This window comes from Bidens hawaiensis, unplaced genomic scaffold, assembly GCF_021521415.1.
Source record: "Bidens hawaiensis isolate Kalapana, Puna unplaced genomic scaffold, B.hawaiensis_p1.1 tig00012815_1, whole genome shotgun sequence".
Classification (NCBI taxonomy): domain Eukaryota; kingdom Viridiplantae; phylum Streptophyta; class Magnoliopsida; order Asterales; family Asteraceae; genus Bidens; species Bidens hawaiensis.
Genome location: NW_027492067.1, coordinates 56,193 through 82,150, shown reverse-complemented (window position 1 = coordinate 82,150; position 25,958 = coordinate 56,193). Strand labels below are relative to the sequence as shown.

At 37.5% G+C, this 25,958-nt stretch overlaps 1 protein-coding gene across 1 annotated transcript; it reads left to right on the top strand.

The window, feature by feature from the left end:
* Nucleotides 1-20,291: 20,291 nt before the first annotated feature.
* On the top strand, nucleotides 20,292-20,720 carry LOC143542280 (uncharacterized). The gene has a single exon (XM_077034908.1). The coding sequence runs from the start codon at nucleotides 20,292-20,294 to the stop codon at nucleotides 20,718-20,720; it is 429 nt and encodes a 142-aa protein (XP_076891023.1).
* Nucleotides 20,721-25,958: the final 5,238 nt, after the last annotated feature.

The following is a 25,958-nucleotide window of genomic DNA, read 5'->3' as shown; positions in this document are numbered from 1 at the left end:
TTTTTGTGACAAATTGGTTATATCTTGCACAATAATTAAAGTGTCGCCCATACTTTTGTTCCTATGTACTATATTTTTGTGACAAATTGGATATATCTTGCACAATAATTAAAGTGCCGCCCATAATTTGTTGAAGTCCCCGATTTTTGCAGACATCATAGCTTTGAACGAGGAACATCAAAGGGTTTAAGGGAATCTGGTTGGGTATGGGAAAGAAGACGATGGCATACGAGGATGAAGGGTTTAAAAGAGAGTCAAATAATGAATAGAGAAAATATTCCTCGCATGGGAAGGGTTTAATCGGAGTTTTGGTTGCAACTTGCAACTAGCTAATTTGATAAAAACAATCTAAATTGGAAGCTACGAAGACTCAAAAGGTTAAGATTTGTGAAATGGATTCAAATAGTTAAAATGTCCAAACCACGGGAACTTTGACAGAAGTGTACTTGTAAAAATTTATCGAAGTCTAATGACAATTGGTTAAGCGGAACTCTTGAACTCCAGTTTCAAAACCAATGACAAACATTAGTTGAGCTTTTGTTGGTTCTTTATTAGTGGTGGGTGTAAAGGAAAATAAAGTGCCACCAATTACCAACTATATTGAGAATGTGAGATTGACATTTGAAGAGATTGTAGGGCATGGTGGTTAATATGATACAAAGGAAAAATAAGCGTAAACCCCACAATGCCAATATCAATATGATACAAAAGAAAATAAACTTAAACCCCACAATGGCAATATCAATATGATAAAAGAAAATTAAACATAAACCACACAATTGCCAATAAAAGCTTGCTTTTGTAGGGTATGAGAAGTGACAAGAGTAATGTACAAGTATATGTACATGAAGTACATGTGGGAGATGCATTATTTCTTGTGCAATGATAATTATATGTTTGCAAAACTTAGTTATCAACCTTAAAGAAATACAAAGGAAAGAAAGATGAGAACTTTTAGGTGATGAAAATGAAAGAGGCAATAGTAGAGGGTCTATTTTGCTTTATTAGTATAGTGAAAGGTGGGGTTTCTACATCTTCAATTGTCCTTATCTCTAGTTAAATCTATATGTATATACCTACTTTTCTTTTTCTTTCCTTTTTATTCTTCTCGTTTTAGTAACCTTTTCTCAAAGCAATATAAGTGATAACACATTAATACCCACATATGTACACACATAGAAAGGACCATTAGAAAATAAAAATGGCCCTTGATGTTTACACATGTTCTAACTATATATTTGTGTGTGTGAGAGATTATCGAGTGATAACGTTTAATTTTTAACAATAACATCATAAATTTGTAAATAAGTCCGTACTCCATAGTAAGTCTAGAGAAAGAGAAGTAAATGAATTTTAAAGAACTTTTTAATGTGACTTAAATGAAGAATTGTATGTAATAATTTATCATTATTATTGGGTGGTTATATTCAAACACCGGTTCCTTGGTGTGGCAGCCTTTTGCAGTCTATACGAGCCGTATAGCCCATTTAACTCGTCTGACTTATACGAGCCATAAAGGGTCTATACGACTCATATAAACAACATGTCAGCTAGTACTTTGACTAGAGATTTATAATTAATTTTTGGTTTATACGAGCCGTTTAGATGGTATACGACCCGTATAGACGATGTATCAACTTTTCTTGCTCTAACAATGTAAGATTTGTGTGTTGCTTTGTAAGATTATACATGTTGCTCATGTTGTTTGTAGGTTATTATGTATGGAGAAAAATATTTGTTAATAAAATATGTGTTTCTATTTTATAACCAACTCGGATGTTATTTGTAATATTTTGTAATTTTAAACTAATCTTAAAGGTAAAAAACACCTATACGTGTCAAAAAGACTCTATACGAGTCGTATAGCCCTATACGGCTCGTATATTGGCTACACAGTAAAAATGAATAAAACTTGACACTCCTGACCGAAAATTACTTGTGTATGCACCAATACGAGTCATATAGAGTATGTACGACCCGTACATGCTCTCATGGTATTTGAATAACCTTCCTGGTGTGTGTATAACCCAAGCCATATTATTATATTGAATGACTAAACGCATAGAATCTACTCTAGTTTTTATGCTAAAAATAACCTTTGTATGAAAACATATTTAGCTAGGTTCAAATAATGGATTTTAATTGAAAATACAAAGACATGACACGTCTATCACATTTCTCTCTTCTTTCTTCTGTTTGATTTTGTTTTCATGTCAGATGACACTTGAAGATTTTTGTCATTCTTCTTTAAGCATCATCTTTATTCTCTAACTCTCCCTCTCTGTAAATATATACAATCTCTATTATATATATCTTTCATATGTAAAATTTGGAAATTTCTTCTATTTGTTTGAATTACATGAGAATCTTCATTTTTATCTCTACTTATTCATTATATCTATAAATATTTTGAGTATCTAATAAAAAGAAAAAAAATAGTAAATAAATATTGCGATTGGGTAGAGGGGATAAGTAGTGTATCATATTTATCCATTTTTTATTATTCCTTTTCTTTTACAAAGTTTTTGCTTTTCGTTTTTCTATTACGTTGGCGTAAATGTTGTGGATTGTGTGGTTTCTATCCGGAAACCTCAACACGCCAACAAATTAACTATAGCTTTGCAATGATCGTTTGGACGGTGTCACGGTGATATTCATGTGAGTTAAATTTCAACAAAACTATGTATTTGGTTCAAGAATTACTATAGTTACCTATGAAACAGCGGTTATCTAAAGAGAAGAAAGAATTAAAGCGATTCAAGCAATTTTTGCGGTGGCAATTTGGAAGATTTGGAAATGGGGAAATGAAAGAGTTTTAACGAGCAAAGAACAAACGATCTCAAAGTTGATAATGGATCTTAAAGAATATTCATTCAATCATTCTTATGAGCGAAAAACCTGAGAAGAAGTAATTCGGATTGAGAAACTTGGTGTATGTTCAATTTTATTAAGTTTCATTTGTAAGATTAGGTTGTTCTGGTCCCGTTTGCACATGGTTATGTCTCTTTTTCTTTTCGAATGTATTTGAGCTCCTAGCTACTAATTAAAAGTTTTCCATTTTAGTTTAATATATTCGGCCTTCAAAATCAAAATTGCAATTCTTTAACTAGTATGTTTGCTTTGTTGTCATGATCACTATCCCATTCCATCTAATCTACATCAAATCAAATTAGATTACATCAACTCATCAAATCAAATTAATTACATCAACTCTTCTAATGGCTTTGCTTAGTGGCTTTGTTGGACACAAAGCGCAAGGATAACATTTCTATGCGTGTGTGGGTTTGTGTAAGTTTTGAACTTTCTTAAACATAGTATTAATCTATTATTAAAAACACAATTTCCAAGTTGATAACTAAAAGAAAGACAAGTAATCACCAATACTAGGTGTTGTGTCTAAGACTAAGGGGTGTGGGGGGCTTTAATGGGGGCTTTAGTGGGGGCTCCAACCAATAATATTATGATGTGTGGCATAGAGAGAAACTGGATAAGGGGGTTGTTGGAGCCCCCGTTGGAGCCCTGGCCCCTGGTGAGGAGGGGCTCCAGCAGGGGTTCCAGTGAAATTTTTTTTTATTTTTTATAAATATATTCAAACAACGTATTATTAAAAAAACTCATAAATTATTAAAAAAACACACATTAATAAAAAAAACACATTAATATCTAAAATTCAAATTACAAAAAAAAACATACTAAAAATTAAACAAACAATAATACTTAATAATAACACTAATCTAATACAAGATCATCGGGTCGCCTCGCCCACAAATGTTCAACCAACTCATGTCGAAGATTCCCGTGTATCTCACGGCTCTTGATATTTGCTAAGTTATGAAGTCTTTGTTGATCACTGATTGTGGACGGTTTTGGCGGAATGTCACCTTGGTAGTTTTGGCAGATAGCTTTGCCCTCGTCTTCTAACGTCATGTTGTGTAGGATCAGACACGTGTAGACGACGTCCATTATCCTCTCCCGAGTCCAATAACGTATCGGGTTCGCCAGCACATAATATTGTTTTTTCAGAACTCCAAAAGCTCTTTCAATATCTTTTCTAGCAGACTCTTGCTTCTTTTTAAAATACTTCCGTTTATCGGCGATTGGATCTGTAAAAGCTTGAACTAACAAAGCCCATTCGTTGTAAATACCATCGACCAGATAGTACCCGTACTTGAAGAGTTCTCCATTTGCAACAAAAGATTGAGGTGGTTCAACCCCGTCGATAAGGTCGTTGATCAAATGTGACTGATCGATAACATTAAGGTCGTTATTTGACCCAGCAACACCAAAAAAAAGCATGCCAAAACCAAAGATCCTGTGACGCCGCCGCCTCAAGTATAAGGGTCGGCCTTCATGATCACCACGGTGGAACTGACCTCGCCAGGCCGTTGGACACATAGCCCATCCAACATGCGTACAATCGATGCTACCTAGCATCCCAGGAAAACCATGTTTTTCTGCGTGCACCTCATATATGCGTTGGATGTCATACATTGTAGGTTTACACAGATATCTCCGAGAGTAAATCGATATGACTCCTACGTATATAAAATAATCTATAAACATATAATATATATTAAAAAATGTAATAAATATTTAATAAAAACTAAAATTAATGATTTTTACCTTGGCAGAAAAAATGAAGGGATTCACGTGCAACCCTTTTCGACATCTGTAAATACTCATCCAAAGCGTCCGACGAGATGTCGTACGCTAATTGACGGATAGCAGCCGTGCATTTTTGAAGAGAGGTAAAACCGGGGAGACCACTAGCATCCTCCCTTTGTTGAAAAAAGGGATACCGTACCTCTAAATCACTTGCTAAACGCATGAACAATTTTCTGCTTATTCGGAAACGAGTTCGAAAATCCGACTCCTCGTATACCGGTTGAGGGCTAAATGTGACGTCTGCCCAATCCGACCCGACGCGCTAAGGATTGTTCTTTGTCTGCCTTCGCCCTCGCGCGTGCGCTCGAGTCTTCTCGCGCTAGACCTTAAGTCTTTTCTTCAGTTTAGGTCAGCCTGTATGCTTTTGAATACCTTATCTTTTGTTTGAGCTCTTTAGGTCAGTTCCGACATCTGTCCGAAAAGCCACTTTCGGCGCAGCATGCGCACCAATCCTATTGGTTGACAGAAAAAGTGACTGGCATAATCTTTTGAAATCTTCTTTTGCATGTCTTGAACAGTGCTTTATCTGACACCTCCCATGCTTTGACCTTTAACCTGTCAGCTTTTCCCCATCCCCTGCAGCTGCCGGCATATCTTTGGATATCTTTTGCTTTTGTTTTCTTGTGCTTTTTAATATCTTTTGCTTGATTTGATAAGATCTTTTCCTCCTTTTAAGGGATTGTGTTCCCTAGGGTTTTCCTATAAATTAAGCTATTTTCTTTTGACACTACACACACTACACTTGACACTCCCCAAATATCTCTCCCTTTGCTCTCTGTCGAAGATCCTCAGCGCCTCTCTTTGCCTCCGTCTCCTCTTCTGTTCTGCCCAGAATCTCGGTAAAAATAAATATATATATTTTAATTTGTTTAACTAACAGAAATCGATACTTACTGCTTATATTCAAGACATAAAACCAATCGTTAAACCAATAACCTCTTATTTATAGGTTAACTTGTGCTTGTTTAAAAGTTGGTTCTTGCATTATCTTTCAACACACCTTTTTCAGGTGAGTAATCTCGTACTTAATCCCCTTTTAATTTTTACGTTTTGGGATGTTCATGTGTTCGTACAACTTGAGTCTTAAACTTGTTTATGAAATTTATGTGCGCAAAACCCCATGTGTTATGGACGTTTACTTGGCTGTTTATTTGTATGTGTGAATCATTAACCGCTTTGTTCGGCCTATTCCGAAGTTTCATGGATCCATTAGATGAACACGGGAGACCTATCGTTTACGGTTTTCTTGTTTTTTTTACACATGCACGTATGATTTATTGTTTTTGTGCTCAATTGGGAGCACGGATTGAACTATGAGCTATGATCTATTTAGGCTTGATCACAATCTGATTACACCCTATGTTAAACCCCAGTTAAGCACATGTTGCGCGCAGTGTTTGTTATTATCCATTTATATCTATTAAACTTGATTTCTCACCGACACACAAGTGTTGATGTTTTATTTTAACACATGTTCAGGTTTGCTGTAGCTGCTTTTGGGAATCTCTTGGACGCGTAGGATGTTTCCTTTTTGTTTGGACCTAGATTAAAATGTAACAAGACAAGTTATGTTATTTGAATATTTTAAGTTATGATATGATTTATGTTACTTTATGTCATGTTCTGCGCGTGCGCAATGAAATGTATTTATTAAATATTGACACCCAAATAGTGTCACGAGTAATGAAACAATACGTGGCGCCCCGATGTATAATCCGCCATCGGTCGGGGTGTTACACTAAAATAATGCCTAATCAAAGTATCATTAGCACCCGATCGATCACGATCACGAGGTGGTGCTCTAACTCTCGGGACTCGAGGTTGATGGGCTTGATTTTGCAAGAGATCCACCACGGTTGCGGTCAAAACTCCCCCTACATGAAGAAGCAAATCATCCTCTTCGAAGGAGTTGGAATCAGACGAGTACCACGACATTTTTTTTGTGTTAGTTTTGAGAGGATTTTAGGAGGAAAGGTGTATAATTGTGAAATGAAGTATATTTTATAAAAGTATATATTTATAGTTTAAGAAAATATTTTTTTTTAATATTTAAGAGCCCAACGGCTCTTTTTCTAAACCCAATGCAAGTTTCTCTCTCTCTTCAGCCGCTAACCAGCTCACGCTCTCTTTTTTTTTTCCGTTAGCGCCCCCGCTAGCGCCCTGGTGGTGTGGTGTTAACGCCTGGGGGCGCGAGCGGAGGGGCGCTAGATCCCCTCCGCTCGCGCCCCCAGGCGCTAATACCACACCACCGGGGCGCTAGCGGGGCGCGAGCACGAAAAATCATGCAGGCGTGAGTGGAATAGCGGCAGAAGAGAGAGTAACGTGGCATCGGGGAGTGTGCAAGTGGCCGTTGGACATATACAAAGAGCCGTTGGGCTCTTATTTAATTAAAAAAAAACGTTTTTTCATCTATAAAATACCCCATTTCACCCATATCAATCACCACAACTTCAAAATAAAACCCAAAATCAACCCATCTTCCCAACTTTTTTTTAAAAAAATGGCTGGAAATTGGTACCCAAACCTAGATTCAGATTATATTGACGACGATTTATGGTCGTCACCGCACCAACCGATGTTTTATTCGGAGCCGCAAGAATCATCCGGCTTTCAACCATCCAACACACAACCGTCTCCTAACTTTGTTGTTCCGGAGACACAAGAATCACACGGTGAAGCTACGGGACCAAGAAGACGCGTCCACCGGAAAAAACAACTTGCAACGGACGGGTCGGGACCGGCTTCGACTCCGAGGACGAAACGGAAAACCACTCCGTGGTCATCGGATGAGAAGGAAGCCTTGTGTCGGGCTTGGATAGTCATTTCTGAGAATCGGCGTTGCGGTAATTGTTTTAACGTTTTTAAAAATGATTTTTAATAAAAAAGTTAAATAAAAAAGTTAAATGGAAATCTAATTTATTTATTCATTTTGCAGCCGACTACCAAAAGAGCAAGATTTTTTGGACAAAGGTTAGGGAGACGTTCTATACGCTCGTTGGGAGTACAGAGCGGAACGCCGATATGATTTCGGATCGGTGGTCCGAAATCAGAAAATTTGTCGGCTTGTTTACTAATCTTTTCAACAGGAACAGCGGTCGTATGAGACTAAGTGGCAGTGATGATTTGGCGGTTTACAATTTCACGGTCGAAGAGTGGAAGCAGGAGTGTTTGCGGAGGTATGGGACGGTGAAGACGTGGGACGATTTAAAGTTGTGGGAGAAGTTGAAAAGGTGTTCCAAGTGGGTTGAGCTGGTGGCGCCGGACGTTGATGCGGAAGTACGGCCGAAACGGACTAAAACTAGTTCGTCTGGAGCGTATAGCACTTCAATCGGGTCGGATTGCCGCGTTGGACTCGACCTAAACATTGCGGAGGAGGAAACGTCTTCACCGCCGAGGAGGCGGCCATTGGGAAGGGACGCCAAGGAGAAAAAACCGGCTGAGGGGGAAGCCGTAAACATCGCCAATCTTGTTGAATCCCTCAATAAATTCAACAAAACCATGGAGGTGGTCTCTAATGACAAAAAGGAAAAAAGTCGAATGAGAGATTTGGACTTCCTTACTAGAGACTTCAGTAACCTAAATCCGGTCGATCAAATGCTAATGGAAAAGCAAAAGGAACGTATCCGAAAGATGTTGATCGAAGAAGACCAAACCGAAGAATAAAAATAATGTTTTTTTAGTACTTTAATTTTTATTTTATTTTTAGATATTAATGTGTTTTTTTTTATTAATGTGTGTTTTTTTTAATAATTTATGAGTTTTTTTAATAATACGTTGTTTGAATATATTTATAAAAAAAAAATCGCTGGAGCCCCTGCTGGAGCCCCTCCACACCAGGGCTAGGGGCTCCAACACCCCCCTTATCCAGTTTCTCTCTCTGCCACACGTTATAATATTATTGGCTGGAGCCCCCACTAAGGTCCCCATTAGAGCCCCCACACCCCTCAGCCTAATGCTATTAACACCTTTTATATTCTCTCTCTTTATTATATGAGTAGCTTTCAAAAGGCCTTTTTCCACATTAAAAATCTCCATAACCCACAACGATCCTATTTGATCATTAAACATGTACACCATGCAATCAAATGTGTACGTGTTGGCCCCGTACCTTTGGTTAAAAATTAATAGTGGAGCCAATACCAAAAGTTCATGCACACTTATGGACATTTAAATTCGCATCTTTCATTGGCAATTTGTTTTTATAAATTTAAAACAAGTATACATATAAAGTAAGAAAACGCAAAGGTTCATGCACACTTATGGCCCCGTATCTTTTATTATCTTTTATGTATATAATATCTACCATTGATGATATATAAAAGAAAACGCAATTTTCATTAAATTAGAACACCAATAATAATAATCATAATATACGTAAATATTATTTATATAACTATTAAATTAACTAATATATTGTTAGTAGTTTTTCGCAACTAACAAAAAAGCATTCTAATTTGAGGTAAAATGAATGAGCCACCATCGTTTAAATTGGTGTGTTTAAAAGTGAAAATGTTATAAAAATTAGACGAGAATTTGTAAGTCTTAAAATAGGTAAGCCAACATGCATAACAAAAAAATTTGCATAAGGCAACCTTTATTTCACAAAAAAAGCTGCATTAGGTGAAGTTTCATTAGACCTAATGCAATTTTACATATTGCAGTTTTTTTGTGAAATAAAGGTTGCTTAGCATCGTTAGTTGTGTTTTATCCTATTTCTTACGCATGCACAGGGGTGAAAACTTGGTTTAAATAATCATAAATTTTCGAACATGAACATGCGTGTGTCCTACACGGACATGATAGTCGAAACAAACTCGGACTTTCACAAGAGGATTTTGATCCCATCAATCAATTTCTAATCTTTGAACTAAGTGATAATGGAAGTTTACATACTGTAAGTGGTCTAGCGAACCCATGCGAAAGACTCTATTGAGTATTGAGGCTATGAGTGATTTAAGAGGCTTCTCCTAAAGTTGTGCAGACTAATTGTCTTTAACTAGTGGCCAAATTGCGGAATTATGGCAAGTTACAAGTACAACAAGTTTGTCAATAATTTCAACCATTTTAATTAGCATGTAATTGTTAAACCGTGCAAATTGCTTTTAATTAAGACATCTAACATAGTTTTATATAGAATCAATTTTTTTTTGGAACAGTCAACTATCATTAAAAGAAACAGGAAGAGTTGCAAGAAGCTAACCTCAAAAAACAAACACCAAAACAAGAAAAACACCTAAAGTATATACAATCAAATGACTGAATGGTTTCTTTTAATATCACCATAAAATTAAGGTCTCTACCTAAGTTCAACACGACAAGAAAACTACAATCACGAAATTGAGAGAAACACGTGTATTTTTCTTTAGCGGATTAAAAATACAAACATGTGAACTTTTACTCTCGTGAGTTCATCTTTTACAGTACAACTACACCTCCAGATGTTTTTCCTGGAAAATAGTTTCGTGTGCAAGCGAAGCTGGTTAAGTAAACCATGACAAACACAAGTTACTAGGCTTAACTTAATCACGTAGATTTCATAATCATATTTAACACTTGGTTTACTTGGGAATTTACTTGGGACAAAGGAACAAAAATAAGTAACTAATGACCCATGTATTTTGTTCATTTTGTCACCTCTTGTTAAAGGGTTGTAGACATAGAGAAATGAAGGAGACTGGTGAGTGAAAAATAAAAGTGAAAAGTAAACAACAGTAGAAGGAGGGGTCAACAACATCTCAGCTTTGGGGTTCAGTTGATTCTTTCGTACCAATCTTTGAACTTGCAGCTTTTGATGTTGATCTCTCATGTCATCCAACATAAATTCTTGTTTCCAAATCAAGAATTTGAACTTATTGTCATTTTTTATTATACATGTGTTACTATTTTATGTTGTCTATCGTGATCTCTAAATTTGCAATACCTTGATGTTGATTTCTCTATCACTCACATAACTTACTTTATAAAAAGAATTAAAAAAAATAGTAAAAGTGTAAACATATATTAACTTTATCATTATGTATTTATGTGTGGTAAGTTTTACATTTTCTATTTCATAAACTTTAATATATATATATATATATATATATATAGAATTTAGTATGAAAATTACTTTAAAATATAAATTATTTGAATACAATTTAATTTTCAGTAAAACATATATGGGAATTTAGAGTTTAGACAAAACAAAAAAAAACAATAAAAAAGAAAGAAAGATCGAAACTGTATTTTCAGATTTATCATAACTATCAAATTTTATTAATTATAAGTGAAAATAACAGTTTTAGAATCTAGGGTTGGTGACCTGGAATTTGTTTTTTTACTTTCATTTTGAATTTGGGATTTTAAATGTGGTTACAAATTTTAATAGGTTAACTTAGATACATAAATTTTATAAATATAAATTATCATGTTATACTCTTTTAACTCTTTTTCTATTTTGGACTAATTTAAGGTTTAAGGTCAACTTAATTTTTAACATTTATGACTAATTTAAGGTTTAAGGTTGTCAAGAATAAAAATTATACTGATGTAAACCGAGAATAAACAAATATATTTTTTGTTATTGGTGACCCTCTACCGCCATCTGTAATTGGCCACATGGAGTTGAAATATGGTCGTCATTTTAAACTTGTTTTAAGTTAACAAGTTTTATGGCAGTTATTCACGTTAGTCAATTATATAATCTTTAGAAAACCACCCTAAGCAAACTCAATTATAGTATATTTTCATAAAATGTCAAAATCATCTCTCACAATCCTGGGCCCATATTTGTTGTTTGGTTACTATTAGTGTGTACCTGAATCACATAAAAGCACATGGCTTGACACGGCCCAAACTACGGGCCCATAGTAAACCCGTGACTTCAATAGTATACTATGTTAATTCCTACACGTAATCACGTGCCTTCTAAAATTGGGCCCTACCATGGCCCTTCACTCAAGTATTCAACCACTTGCAACTCGTGACCACATAAAGTGATCTCAAAACTTATTAAAATGATTGGTTCTTGTTTTTTTTTAACAACCAACAAAAGCAATATAATATAAGACTGAGGGGTGTGGGGGTTTTAACAGGGGCGCTAGAGCCCCTCCGCTCGCGCACCCAGGCGCTAACACCACACCACCAAGGGTGCTAGAGGGGCGCTAGATGTTAGGATTAAACGCACACACGAAACTGAACACACACACGAAAGCAGTAAACGAACACGAGGATTTAACATGGTTCGGTCTAAACTGACCTACGTCCACGGGTGGCAACTAGGTATATCTTTATTGAGTGACCGAATATTACAAGTACATAATGTTGTTTATATAGAGACTGAACTAGGGTTAGTAAATTATTATGCAAGAAATCTAAACCGGGCCGGGTTTGGGCCTGACCGCCCACACCCGTCTCCTCTTTTGACTTCATATAATAAACCGGGCCAACAAGGCCTACGGACCCAACAATCTCCCACTCGGAGGCCTTGAGTACTCTCGTCTGCACTCCTGATTGTACTTCTGTAATCTGAACATTAAACTTCTTCTAGTTGCCACCGCCTTCTCATCAATTAACCAGAATGCCCGTTGAAGCTCCCCGGAGCTCCAACACGTCAGTCACGGCTGAAACTGCCCCTGACCCGTTCTCTGTCCCTACCGGCTCCCACTGTAACGAACTACCGGATCCTGAGATAACCTGAGAACAAACACTCTCCATATTCAGCAAGTAATTCATTGGAGAGACTTTTACAGCTGGAATACTGGTTTCTTAATCCACTGTCGACCTGGAACTGTAACTGAAACACGACCTGTGCTCCCACTGTCACGATGTCCCCCAACTGATTTAACCTTCCTAGATCGTTCATCCTGAATCTTCACTTTGGCTCTGGGTTTGTTACTTGCAAAACGAACCTTCTTCTGCCTACGAGATTCGGTGAACCGGATTTTGTCTTTCACCAAAACTGGATCCACTCCTTTCGATGACATGCCGACCATATACAATGAACCCATTTTCTTGCCACGAGCAACAACGAGATTCCCTTTGACTACTTTCCACTGCCCATTCCCGAACTTAACATCGTGCCCCTGGTCATCCAACTGCCCAACTGAAATCAAACGTTTCTTCAAACTTGGAATAACCCTCACGTCTTTCAAAGTCCAAGAAGTACCGGCTGAAGTTATCAAATCAACGTCTCCCATACCCGTAACCTCTAAAATATCATCATTCGCTAGTCGAACCTTTCCCCCAAATTTAAGATTCTTCATCGTTTCACTACAGTGAGTGGCATGAAACGATGCACCAGAATCCATCACCCAAGCATCAACGCTACTCTCAACACTACAAACCAAAGCCTCATCACTACTGACCCCGTCATCTGTGTCGTCTTCTGTAACGTTCACCTCTTTCTTACCATTCGGACACTGATTCCTGAAGTGTCCTTTCTCTTTACAACCCCAACATTCAATATCCTTACGAGTCTTAGACTGACTCCTCTTCCTGCTCCCACTGCCTCGCTGTTTTCCCCTACCTCTACCTTCTGTGACTAGCATATTGCCTGATGATTCACCTGAACTTCTGCGTCTTGAATTTTCTCCCAGAATCAGATCTCGAATCCCATCGAAAGTAATATTTGTAGACGAACTACAAACTGCAGTCACTGTTTGCGACCAACTGTCGGGCAAAGAGGATAATAACAAGAGGCCTTGAACTTCATCATCAAACTTAATGTCAACTGACACTAAGCGGGACAAGATCGAATTAAGATTATTGATATGAGTTGTAACTGACCCACCCTCTTTCATTCTTGTTGTCACTAGCTCTCGGATAAGATAGACTTTATTCGCTGCCGAAGGCTTCTCATACATGTTGGATAGTGCGTCCATCATACCATGGGCTGTGGTTTCTTTCATGACGTTAAACGCCACATCTTCCGACAACGACAATGTAATACAAGCCCTAGCTTTCTTGTCTAACTTCTTCCAATCTGCTTCTGACAACTTTTCTGGTTTTTCATCCTCGAACACTACATCCAAGTCTTTCTGACAAAGTAGTGCCTCAATCTGCATCTTCCACCAACTGAACTTCTGTCCGTCAAACTTCTGTATCGAAAACTTTCCGTCTTCTGCCATAACAATGACTAAAATGAAAAACTGGATAAAAAACAGAGACAGACACAGCAACACGAACCTGAACTTAACGACTGTTCTACTGAACTCTGTTAAAAAATCAACATATTTAACCCGCAGCGGAATAACGAACTGTAAATCAGAAACCGAAACTTTAAACTGAAACGATAAACCTGACAAACGCGGTTGGCACTGGTTCTAAGTTTCTTTAAATTTCTTCTAACTTGAAACTGTTCTTCAACGAAAATAGGATCTTGATTTGCTGTTATTGACTCGTACTTTGCAAAGTAGGATCTCGACTCGCAAAACTTCTGCCTTCTTTTATTGGTGTGAACACGAGCAAAGTAATCAAATATATTACTTTCTGCCTTGACAATGAAACACAGCAACCAAAAAAAAAAATACCTACTGTTTCCTTTTGTCTTTTTCTGTTGTAAAAACCAATATATGAAGCCAATTGCAAAGGTGGGTGGCGGCTATGTTATCTGCCTATGTATAATCTCACGTAGCACCAAATTCCCAAACACCTTATTTTTACGAAACCCAAAAAAAAAACTAGCGCTGACCTTTTCAACCTTCCGGTCGATCGCTGGATACGTCGGCTAGCTGCCAACACCGAAAACCTAGATCGACAACCTGAATCTGACCTGTGGCAACTGGTGGCAGCGAAACCCTAGCAGCAGTTAGCGGTAACGCGGCGGAACCCTAGCCCCGATCACTGGTGCGGCGGCGACACGCGGAACTGGTTCACCGTGTTCTTCGTGTGATCCGAACCTAAGCTCTAGATACCACTTGTTAGGATTAAACGCACACACGAAACTGAACACACACACGAAAGTAGTAAACGAACACGAGGATTTAACGTGGTTCGGTCTAAACTGACCTACGTCCACGGGTGGCAACTAGGTATATCTTTATTGAGTGACCGAATATTACAAGTACATAATGTTGTTTATATAGAGACTGAACTAGGCTTAGTAAATTATTATGCAAGAAATCTAAACCGGGCCGGGCTTGGGCCTGACCGCCCACACCCGTCTCCTCTTTTGACTTTATATAATAAACCGGGCCAACAAGGCCAACGGACCCAACACTAGAGGGAGGCGTGAGCATGGTAGCGGGAGAAGAGAGAGAGGAGGGCCCAAAAAAAGAGCCGTTGGCTCATTAATAATTTAAAAAATATATATATTTTTTATATAAACTATACTTCATTTCACCCATTTTTATACCAACTTCAAACCTTCACCCAAAATCAATTCTTCTTCTCAACTTTTTTTTAAAAAAATGGCTGGAAATTGGTTCCCAAACCTTAATTCAGATTATCTTGACGACAATTCATTGAACACGTTTATAGGTTTCTCACCGCACCAGCCGATGTTTTATTCGGAGCCGCAAGAATCATCCGGCTTTCAACCATCCAACACACAACTGTCTCCTAACTTTGTTGTTCCGGAGACACAAGAATCACAAGGTGAAGCTCCGGAACCTAAAAGACGCGTCCACCGGAAAAAACCAGTTGCAACGGACGGGTCGGAACCGGCTCCGACTCCGAGGATGAAACGGAAAACCACTCCGTGGTCATCGGATGAGAAGGAAGCCTTGTGTCGGGCTTGGATAGTCATTTATGAGGATCGGCATTGCGGTAATTGTTTTAACGTTTTTATTTTAGATTTTTAATAAAAAAGTTAAATGGAAATTTAATTTATTTATTCATTTTGCAGCCGACTACCAACAGAGAAAGATTTTTTGGACAAAGGTTATGGAGACGTTCCACATGCTCGTTGGGAGTATAGAGCGGAACGCCGATATGATTTCGGGTCGGTGGTCCGAAATCAGAAAATTTGTCGGCTTGTTTACTAATCTTTTCAACAGGAACAGCGGTACGTATGAGACCAAGTGGCAGTGATGATTTGGCGGTTTACAATTTCACGGTCGAAGAGTGGAAGCAGGAGTGTTTGCGGAGGTATGGGGTGGTGAAGACGTGGGACGATTTAAAGTTGTGGGACAGGTTGAAAAAGTGTTCCAAGTGGGTTGAGCTGGTGGCGCCGGACTTTGATGCGGAAGTAGGGCCGAAACGGACTAAAACTAGTTCGTCTGGAGCGTATAGCACTTCAACCGGGTCGGATTGCAGCGTTAGATTCGACCTAAACATTGCGGAGGAGGAAACGTCTTCACCACCGAGGAGGCGGCCATTGGGAAGGGACGCCAAGAGGAAAAAACCGGCTGAGGGGGAAGCCGTAAACATCGCCAATCTTGTTGAATCCCTCAATAACTTCAACAAAACCATGGAGGTGATCTCTTATGACAAAAAAGAAAAATCTCGAATGAGAGATTTGGACTTTCTTACTAGAGACTTCAGTAACCTCCATCCGGTCGACCAAATGCTAATGGAAAAGCAAAAGAAACGTATCCGAAAGAGGTTGATCGAAGAAGACCAAGCCGAAGAATAAGAAGAATGTTTCTTTTTAGTACTTTAATTTTTATTTTATTTTTAGATATTAATGTGTTTTTTTATTAATGTGTGTTTTTTTTAATAATTTATGTGTTTTTTTAATAATATGTTGTTTGAATATATTTATAAAAAAATAAAAAAAATTTCGCTAGAGCCCCTGCTAGAGCCCCTCCACACCAGGGGCCAGGGGCTCCAACACCCCCCTTATCCAGTTTCTCTCTCTGCCACACGTCATAATATTATTGGTTCTTGGCTCCGCTGGAGCTCCCACTGGAGCCCCCACACCCCTCAGTCTAACGTGAAGAAAAACAATATACACCCTCGACTAGCAAGAAGCTAGACATACCAAAAGAAACCAACACCACCCTATTACAATCAGTGGCCATGCCGCTCAAATACCAAACCACCTAAAAACATTGTAAAACAAAACACTTAAATATCAAAAGCGTTCCATCTATCCCAAGATAAGCTCAAATCTTTTGACCTGCTACGAACCCACAAGAGACCCAAAGATTTAATCTCACCAATCACGCTATGCAACCGAGCCGGCTTGAACTCAAAAACCAACGCATTCCTCGTTTTCCAAATACTCCAAATTGTAATAAGACAAATAGCGTGAAACACCTTTGCCTTCTTTCTCGGCAACCGTGAAAACTTGTAAAGATCCAGAATGTCTCGAAAAGAAAATGCGAAAAACGTAGGTACCTTACACCAACTTGTAATAATGCTCCAAACCGTCTGTGTGAACCCGCATGAAACAAACAAATGCTCCGTCGATTCCTCGTATTCCCCACATAATGGGCAAAGGGTGGAAACAACCGGAACATTTCGCCTAGACAGTCAAGTAAGCGACGGAATCCTCTCCATTTCGGCACGCCACGCAAGAATTCCCACCTTTTTAGGGAATTCTTGTTGTTTATTGTAAAAGGATTACTGAATAGTAATATATATTGTGCATCATCGGACAAACAAAACACACATGTTTGTACATGATTTAAACTTAAATCATAGGATAGTAGTTTAATATTTGAGTTTTATTAAGAAAAGGAAACTATAGCATGATCGGTTTCCTACACGTGTTATTATCGGATTCATTTCGTGCAAATTTGACGATAAATGAGGATCTTGTTACTACCATTAGTCTTTGTGCGGATACTAACTTAGGAGTAGTAGAAAAGCTGAAAACTACCATAACTGGTCTTGTGGTTTGAGGCTTTTCTTGTAAGGGTTTCTTCATGTGGTGGTCCGGGGTTGATCCTAACTATAGGAATTTTGCTAGTACCCTTCACCTCCATAGGAATAGAAATTTAGCTTGACAAAAAAAGAATTAAAGAAAAATTGAAAACTTGATCAATTGAGAAGCCTGTGATTTAATTATCATTTTTTATATAATTGTTTTTATTGTTTAGTTATGGTTAATACATATATAAATTATGGAACTCCACCATAATTAAAACCTCTCTTTATATTTTTCTCTTTCATGTAAAGTAGTATAAAAGTTGAAAACTGCCATAAAATGTTTCGACTGGTATAATTTACACATTACTTTCCCCTAGAGGTTAGCAATAACCGAAACATTAAGCGAATTGAATCAAAAACTTACAAAACATAACCGAAATTAATTGATTACCAAATTAAGCGAAAATCGGTTATCGGTTATATTTCTATCCTCGGTTAACCGAACCTAACCATTCAAAATTATATTTAATTAATTCTAGCTTCTATACCACTATTTTATATTTTATACCCGCATTTCATATATTTTGATATCTATTTTATGTATTTCTAAGTAAAATTTATAACACGAACTGAAAACCAAAAAAACTAACTGAATAAACCAAACTCATTAACCGAAAGTTGATCGTTTAACTTGGTTAAGGCTAGTAACCGAACCGAGCTGTGCACACCCTATTTTCTCCGTTCTCTTTTAAAAGTTAATGAACTTATTGGAATTTTGTTAGACGTGAATTCCTATTTGATTTATAAACTTAAAAAGGGCTTGAATTGTACTACGTCTATAATCCACAAATAAACGAATTAACCGAATATCTTTTGCAATAACCTTATTAATCAAAACTAATAATAATATACTTTTAATTTATTGATTAAAAATACTAAAAGAAAAAAAAAATTATATACGGGCTTTTCTAAATTGTGTGTCCACATTATAAATTTAAAACCCGTTATGGAAGTCGGGCCCAATTGGTCAGAAGATGGTGGGTCTATTGAACGAACCTATCTGATTGTCTTTGGGCCAAGTTAACTGGTTCAGTTGTGCTTTCATTGGTCATTACTGGCCCAACAATTTTAATCCGTACAATCTAAGAATGGCAATGAAAAGTTGAAAACAGGTTTGTGATAATAGGATTGTAAATGAATCAAATGTTTGGAGAACTATTTAGTCAAAAATTTGTTTATGTTTGGTAAGTTTAAGGAATGAACACGAACCAGTTGTGTTCGTGAATCGTTCGTTTACGTCTATTAACATGCGTCCGGTTAGGTCGATGTATACATATTTTACTTTTCATATATATTTGTTTATTTGTTTTTCTACCCTTATATAAACTACTAGCTTAGAGCCCCCGTATTACACGGATGGAAGGGGGTGGGGGTGTTAAAACTTGTGTCGTTTTCGTTATCGTGAATATATTTTTGTAAGTTTTATTTAATTTATTGTTATGAGATTTGTTATATTTATTTAAGATTTATACATTTGGACATATTTTGATCCATTTATGTGTGTTTATGTTCATTCATTATGTTCCTTTTTTTTCGAATGAAACATTGAATCTACGAAATGTTTTATATTTGTTCGTTTGTGTTCATTTAAGTCAAGATCGAATTGATATAACTCATCAAAACGAAATCATATTTGGCTAACTCCTAAACACTTTATTGATCAAGAAAACTATCTCAAAATGATTAAAATATCTCAAACCCTAACTCGGTTTGATTTTTGATGAACCTAAACTTGGTTGCATCTCATGTGTCCTATAATGTCAAACCATGACTCGGTTTATATAGACTAACAAAACATGTTAGTCAAAACATTAACAACTATAATTACGAATCAATTAGGAAACATAGTTGGTCTTCAAGTTCATCGCTTGTGACTTTTGAGTCCGAGTGTGTTCATTTATATTTATTTATGCTCGTTTACGTGTGGTCATAAATGTTTAATTATGTTTGTTTACGTTATTTATGCTCATGAACTGTTCATTTAGATTTTAAATGAACGAAATATAAATGAATACAAACATATATACTGGTTTACGAAAATAATCAAATATGACTAGGCGAGGTTTAAAACCAGAATGCAATCTTTAGTCATACAGTCTTTACAAATATAAAAATTGAAGAACACTAATACCCACTTCATATATCACACAAAACAACAAAAAAGAACCAAAATCCTTTTGATTCCTTTTGCATATCTAACAGTTGTAAAACTGAAGACTGAATAGGATACCACCTTTACATAGAAGAAAGTAATAATTGAGCTTGCCATAAAATAAAATAAAAAGTGTATATATTATATATAGGGACTTATTTTTTATCCATACCATATAATATATCACATATCGATCTCCTAATCACCATTTACTATATAATAAGACAAAAGAGAAAAAATAATAAAGAATTAATTTATGGATATGAATAGGAAATAGAATGTGGAAGAATTTTGAAAAATGATAAATAAATTTATGAAATGGTGTTTTTAGCTAAATTATAGGAAAAATATATGAAATGGGATGTGAATGCTCTTAGAAAAAAAAAGGTATGTTATGGTGGAAGGTTATTTGGGCGTTACACCATTCCTCCAGATCTTGGTCGAGCATCCCAGCCAAATTGTCAAACCCAGGTCCGTGGAGTCGTATAGTGAAAATTGATTCGGTTTTAAGTGTGGCTGGTGTCAAGTTGGGAAGTTGTTTCCAACACATGGTGAAAAATGGTAGAAAGACGTGGTTTTGGTTAGATGATTGGGCTGGGTCGGGTCCGTTGGGTGTTCGGTTTCCAAAACTCTTTGGGTTGGAAAAGTCTAAAGGTGTCTTGTAGCTGATCGGCTGCTCATGATTGACGGTTGGATATGTGGTCAATGGGATTGGTCTATAGAGCCAGCTGGGGTGGAAGAGGTTGAGGACTTGAGAGGGTTGCTCCGGATTTGCCAAGGGGTTATACTTAATAATGAGGAGGATGTTACGTGGACTTATGACCCATCAGGAGGATTTTCTGTTAGAGGGGTGAAGGAAATGGTCGTTTTGAAGTCTTATGTTACGCCCGATTATAATTTTGAGTGGAACCGGTTGGTCCCAAAAAAAGTTAGTTTTGTGGCTTGGAGGGCGTTGTTGGGTCGGTTACCAACTTTTGATGCTTTGGTTAGAAGAAACATCCCGGTGGCCTCGAATATGTGTCCGTTCTGTGGGGAGGTAGAGGAAACGGTTGAACATGTGTTCATCTCGTGTGGTCTCGCGCAGTCTATGTGGAGCGTACTTGCCTAATGGTGTAAGGTGCCTTCATTCTTTATGTTTAGCTTCCGTGACTTGTTGGAAAACGATAAATACTCGACGTTTAAGCAGGATAAAGCTTCAGTGTTTCATGCGGTGTGTTTGATAGCGACATGGTGTTTGTGGAAAAAAAGAAATGCTCTAGTCCATAGAGGAACCCCGACTCAGATTTCAAACTTGATGGAGGAGATAAAAGTGTTGGGATTTCTTTGGATAAAGCATAGGGGGAGAAAAAAAGGGCTTACTTGGGAGGATTGGAGTCGATTCAAAGTGTAGGTTTCGCCTGTGTTCGGGTCTTGATTGTTGTATGCTGTTGGTAGGTTTGGTTTGTTGTTTGTTTTTCTGTGGCGATAGTTCTCGTTTTGGTGTTGGTGTATTTTTGGTGGTTTTAGCGTCTTGCTAGTTTGTTAATAAAATTGTTAATTGGTCTTTCTAAAAAAAATGACTTTCGTCTAGGAATTGTAAATTTCTTTTATATATACTCAGTAGAGTGGCTTAGAAGTTTGAACCCACTGCTTTGTTTGTAACTCTCCATGTTAGGTGTTTCTAACCGAGATAGGTGTTATTTTAAGTTGACCTTTCAAAATAATAATAACTAGGATTAAGACCCCCCGTGTTGCGGGGGTTGTGAAATCATAAGTGAAGCTCAGATCGGTGATCGAGAGTCAACGATCTTCTGGATTTTGATAATCTCATAACACCTTTTAAAAATGATATTTCAAATTCGGTTTCAAATCATCATAGCATAAAGGAAATTAAATAAATCAATGGTATAAAACGAAAGCTCATATCTCCGATACGGTTACAACATCAAATAACGGAGCGTTATCATAGCGAAACACAATGTACAAACAACATAAGCGTAATGAGTCATAAAAGTTGTCGCCAATCAGTATCATCATAGTCTAGATGGAAAGCCACCCCCATTGCCACACACGCGGCCAAAAATCACACCCGTGAAGAACTAACGGTATAATCACACAACCATTAAATCAATGAAGAATTAAGAAAACTTGAACAAAAGTAAAAAAAAAAAAATTACTACAGCTTCTGTATCTTATCGGATTCGCTTATTATGCAATTTATACATAGCACATCTTTTTTTTTGAACGGCAAATTTATAGAAAGGCTAGCGGGGAAACTAGCAAAAACCCCAAGACAGAACCAAAGAAACAAACAAGACTGCCTAAACACCAAAAAAAACCTCCATAAATCTAACAAGGGAACACCTGAACAAGCATCAAGCAAAGAGACCTAGATAACCAAACCTCATCCTCGGGATCTAAACCCTTCTTCTTTTATAACCTTCGAAACAAGATCTTCCATACCCTCAAAATTCATCCCCAATTCACGAGCCATCATAATCGTAGCCTCAACCTCCTTTGTGTTGTCACCTACCATTTGACACTCGTTAACAACACCCTGGAAATCATCAAGCCCTTCCTCACTTAACACATCATCCCGGATATGTTTTTCAACCATACAATTATCAATAATCTCCTCCACCGACATAGGATCCGACTGATTAATTTTATCTTTTTCAACCACCAATTTATTATACTTAACACTCAAATTGAAGTCCATTACCGAAAATGACGGGCTCGGTTCCTCAGCAGGCCGATTGACTTCACATACGGGATCAGATAGCACTTCAAATCTGTTTGCTTGGGCATTTGGCTCATGAACCACTTGAGTAAAGTTAAGCCTCACCGTACTATTATTAGCACCACTCGTATTACCACTTGTACATGAATTATTGACCTTGCTTGCAACCATATTTGATTTATCGTTACCGCTTTTTCTCAACAATCTACTCACAGTAGACTTACCTCGAGCATCAGAAACTACACTTTTTGACTCCGTGACATGCTTAGGAGCTTCGTTAGTGGTACCCTTTCCTTTACGTCTTTTCCTAATTACCGAGGTAAAACCTTCAAGCTTATCACCAAAAGGAGATTCAATAATGTTAGGAGAATTTTTCGGCTGTTCTTTTGCAACCTTCTCTGCAACCTCTTCCTCGGTACGAGGCCTTTTATTACAAAGATTAAACGAGTGTCCAAACACACAACAATGGGAACATGTAGTGGGTTTCCATTGATAGGAAACCTTCAAAACACCGATACGAGCATTACAATTCGGACCAGCCGGGTATTCTACCTCAACTTCGTCCGGTAAATTAGACTCGGCCTTTACTTCAACCAACATACGGGCATACCCCATTTTACCAGTTTTACCCACTACACGAGCTTGAGTAATTTTATCCAACAACCCCGGAACACCAACCCCACTAAAGACTTTACTCATACCCCTTTCCGTCCATAACTCCATAGGAATATTATGAACGATAACCCACAAATGTAAAGCCGATGGCTCAACTTTCTCAAGACATAAGCCCGGTACCCATTTATTAAGAAAAATGGGAATGTTATTAACCATCCAAACTCCTTTTTCAAGTACCTTATTCATCCCCATTTCACTCTTGAATTTAAAAAAATAGAAACCGGTCGTATTCTTTGAAACCTCGGCCAAGTTACAAGCTTGCCACAAATGTTTAAGACATAAATTTACCTTATTAAAATCCATGGAGGTGCCAAGGAAATAGCCATAAAGGTAAAGCGCAAACTCTTTTGCCGAATGACCAAGATCCTCGTTCGTAAGAACAACCCGGCATTTCCCATCCGGAGTAATAATAGGTGGAATGTATTCCAACCGAATATTATTATCAAGATTTGCTTTCATTTGGTCGGCATAGGATACACCCGTAATATCATTCTTTTTCCAAACATTCACCGACGGAACGCACTGACATTATTAACCACTAACGGTTGGGAAATTACCTGAGGTATGTCAGCCATTTCATGGGCAACCGAAGAAATATCCTCTTCAATTGGGGCAATAGAGGACGCATCATAAGTAGCCCATCCCTCGGTGTACATATCCTCATCCCCAACTGGATCAGACGCTTTCTTCATCGACTCAGTGCAATTGCATCTTTCATTACTTGTTGGAACTGTTTTGAGGCCCAAGCAGGCAGAACCCGATTTAGGCTTACCTGAAGGATTTTGAAGTGTAGCAGAGGTAGACGCAGTCGTGTTTCCTCAAACCAATTTGTCCGGTGCATTCCACAATAGGGTATAAATCAACATTAACCTCTGCTCGTTGAAGAGATAAGAACGATTTAGAGGTTGAATCAGGAGGTTTTGGTGCATTATCCTCATCGATTGAAGGTTTTGTGGAGCTAGGGTTTATCTCCATTTTGAACCATAGTGACGTGTGACATAATTCCCATTTAAATAAAAAGGAATATGTCCAAAAGTACCACAATTTCAAATACTTTATTAATAACTATGTGCTACTGCTTCCGGTATGAGTCTAGTAAGCAAAAATCCCTTTCGAGTTCACCAATTTTGACTCACACATCACAATATATAGAATGTCATATACCAATACGGAATGCCTTCAAAACATAGCCATCAAATAGACCAACAAACAAACGATAACAATGACATGAAGCCCACACGGATTCGAACAATCGCTTTCTCACGAATATAATGGAAGTCGTCATAGCATATACCAAAGGTTAATCAAGTGCAACATCTAAGCAGAATTGAAAACCCTGTGAAGACCATGTGATTAGATCGGTCGTAAACGATTACCATAGCATAACAAACCCACACTAAGCAACATTCAAATGACAAACGAATTAGACAAAAATGATTTCAGAAACTTGAAATGTAGCTTAAATTGAAATGTAACTTAAATTGCTTGAGGCTCAGATCTCCGTTATGGTTGCAACTTACGTTGCCATCTAAATAACGGAACGGAGCATCATCATAGCCTAGATATTAGATTCGAGTGATAAACGAAAAACAACATTAGGCACCAGCCACCAACGCAGCAATAGACAGCCAGAAATAGCAGCCACAAAACAACTAACAACAAACCTTGGCAGGCATTAAAACAATAGCAGGCCGTCGGACCACCGCCCCTAGGGTTTATTCATTAAGCTGTATAAGTTCACAACCTCTTTCAAGCTTGAGCTCCAGATTCGTTGGCAAAATTGATCCAAACCTTTTGGATGTTCATTGTCTCATGTTTTACCATAAAAAAGTCACACGACCTGGAGCTCAAATAACAAAAAGAAAGTTATCATTAACGTTATATCCACAGCCCAATTCAACTGTATAACCATATCCTTTTGACTTTCTCTCTTCCCATTGACTGAATGAACTAAAATATGAACACATTTCACCTTGAAATCAATTTGAACCAAATGTTGTTGCTACGCCAAAACTAAATGCAATTTGATATCAAGTATGTAAAAGGTTGCAATATAGGCGGCCATGCCAATTAGCAGAGCATAAAGCAGCCTGTCATCATAGGCTGTTGACTTTCAAGAGGCAAACACAAATGAAACATACAAAATCTATGGAGGCTCAGTTGAGGGGTAGGATCATCATCAAAACCTTTTATCCAACAATTCAAGACTCTGATCACCATCATAGTCACGTTGTCACCGTCAGTTGTAAATGTAAATGCACGTGTAAGCCAAAGAATACAACGTAATAAGTACAAAGTACAACGCACTCCATACAACTGTTTAAGCACCATTGTAAAGGAACAATACAATCGTGAGTGAGAACCAAACTTGAAAAAAAGGCTATCCTGGCTGCAACAAAAGTCGCCACGCCAAACCCCGAATAATCATCACAACCATGGACCAATTTACAAGACAAATCACCTCAAATTTGTGTTTCAAAGGCCTGCCAACGACATAGACAGCCAGACTTTTCAGTTTTCACCCATCCGCATCTTATCACAGTTCCGGTGGAGACGCAGAGAAGTCGTTCTAGAATCTGATCACATACCCGGTGAGTGAAACCACAAACAGCCCAGATCCAGTCAATAATAACAGTACATACCGGTCGAAGCTATTGCTACATTTTCTTTTGCTGATCTTTATAGTTGATAATATCTAAAAATAATCATTTTCTGCCTCTTTGGCTAGGGTTGGCCTAAAATATCCGTTCACAAACTGGATATACCTGCAAAGAATATTAAATCGTTAACCTCCACCATATCTTATTAAGTCCAAGAGTTACACACACATATGTATATATACGACATATGTGTGTGAAAGAGGCAACTTTTTACTAATATCTTCATGAAATTTGTCAATTTTTTTATTCTGCCTAATTACAAAGACCTCCTAACATTTTATGAGAGTTAAAA

Excerpts from the sequence above, each read along its gene's own strand:
- LOC143542280 (XM_077034908.1), top strand. The coding sequence starts at position 20,292 with ATGATTGACGGTTGGATATGTGGTCAATGGGATTGGTCTATAGAGCCA.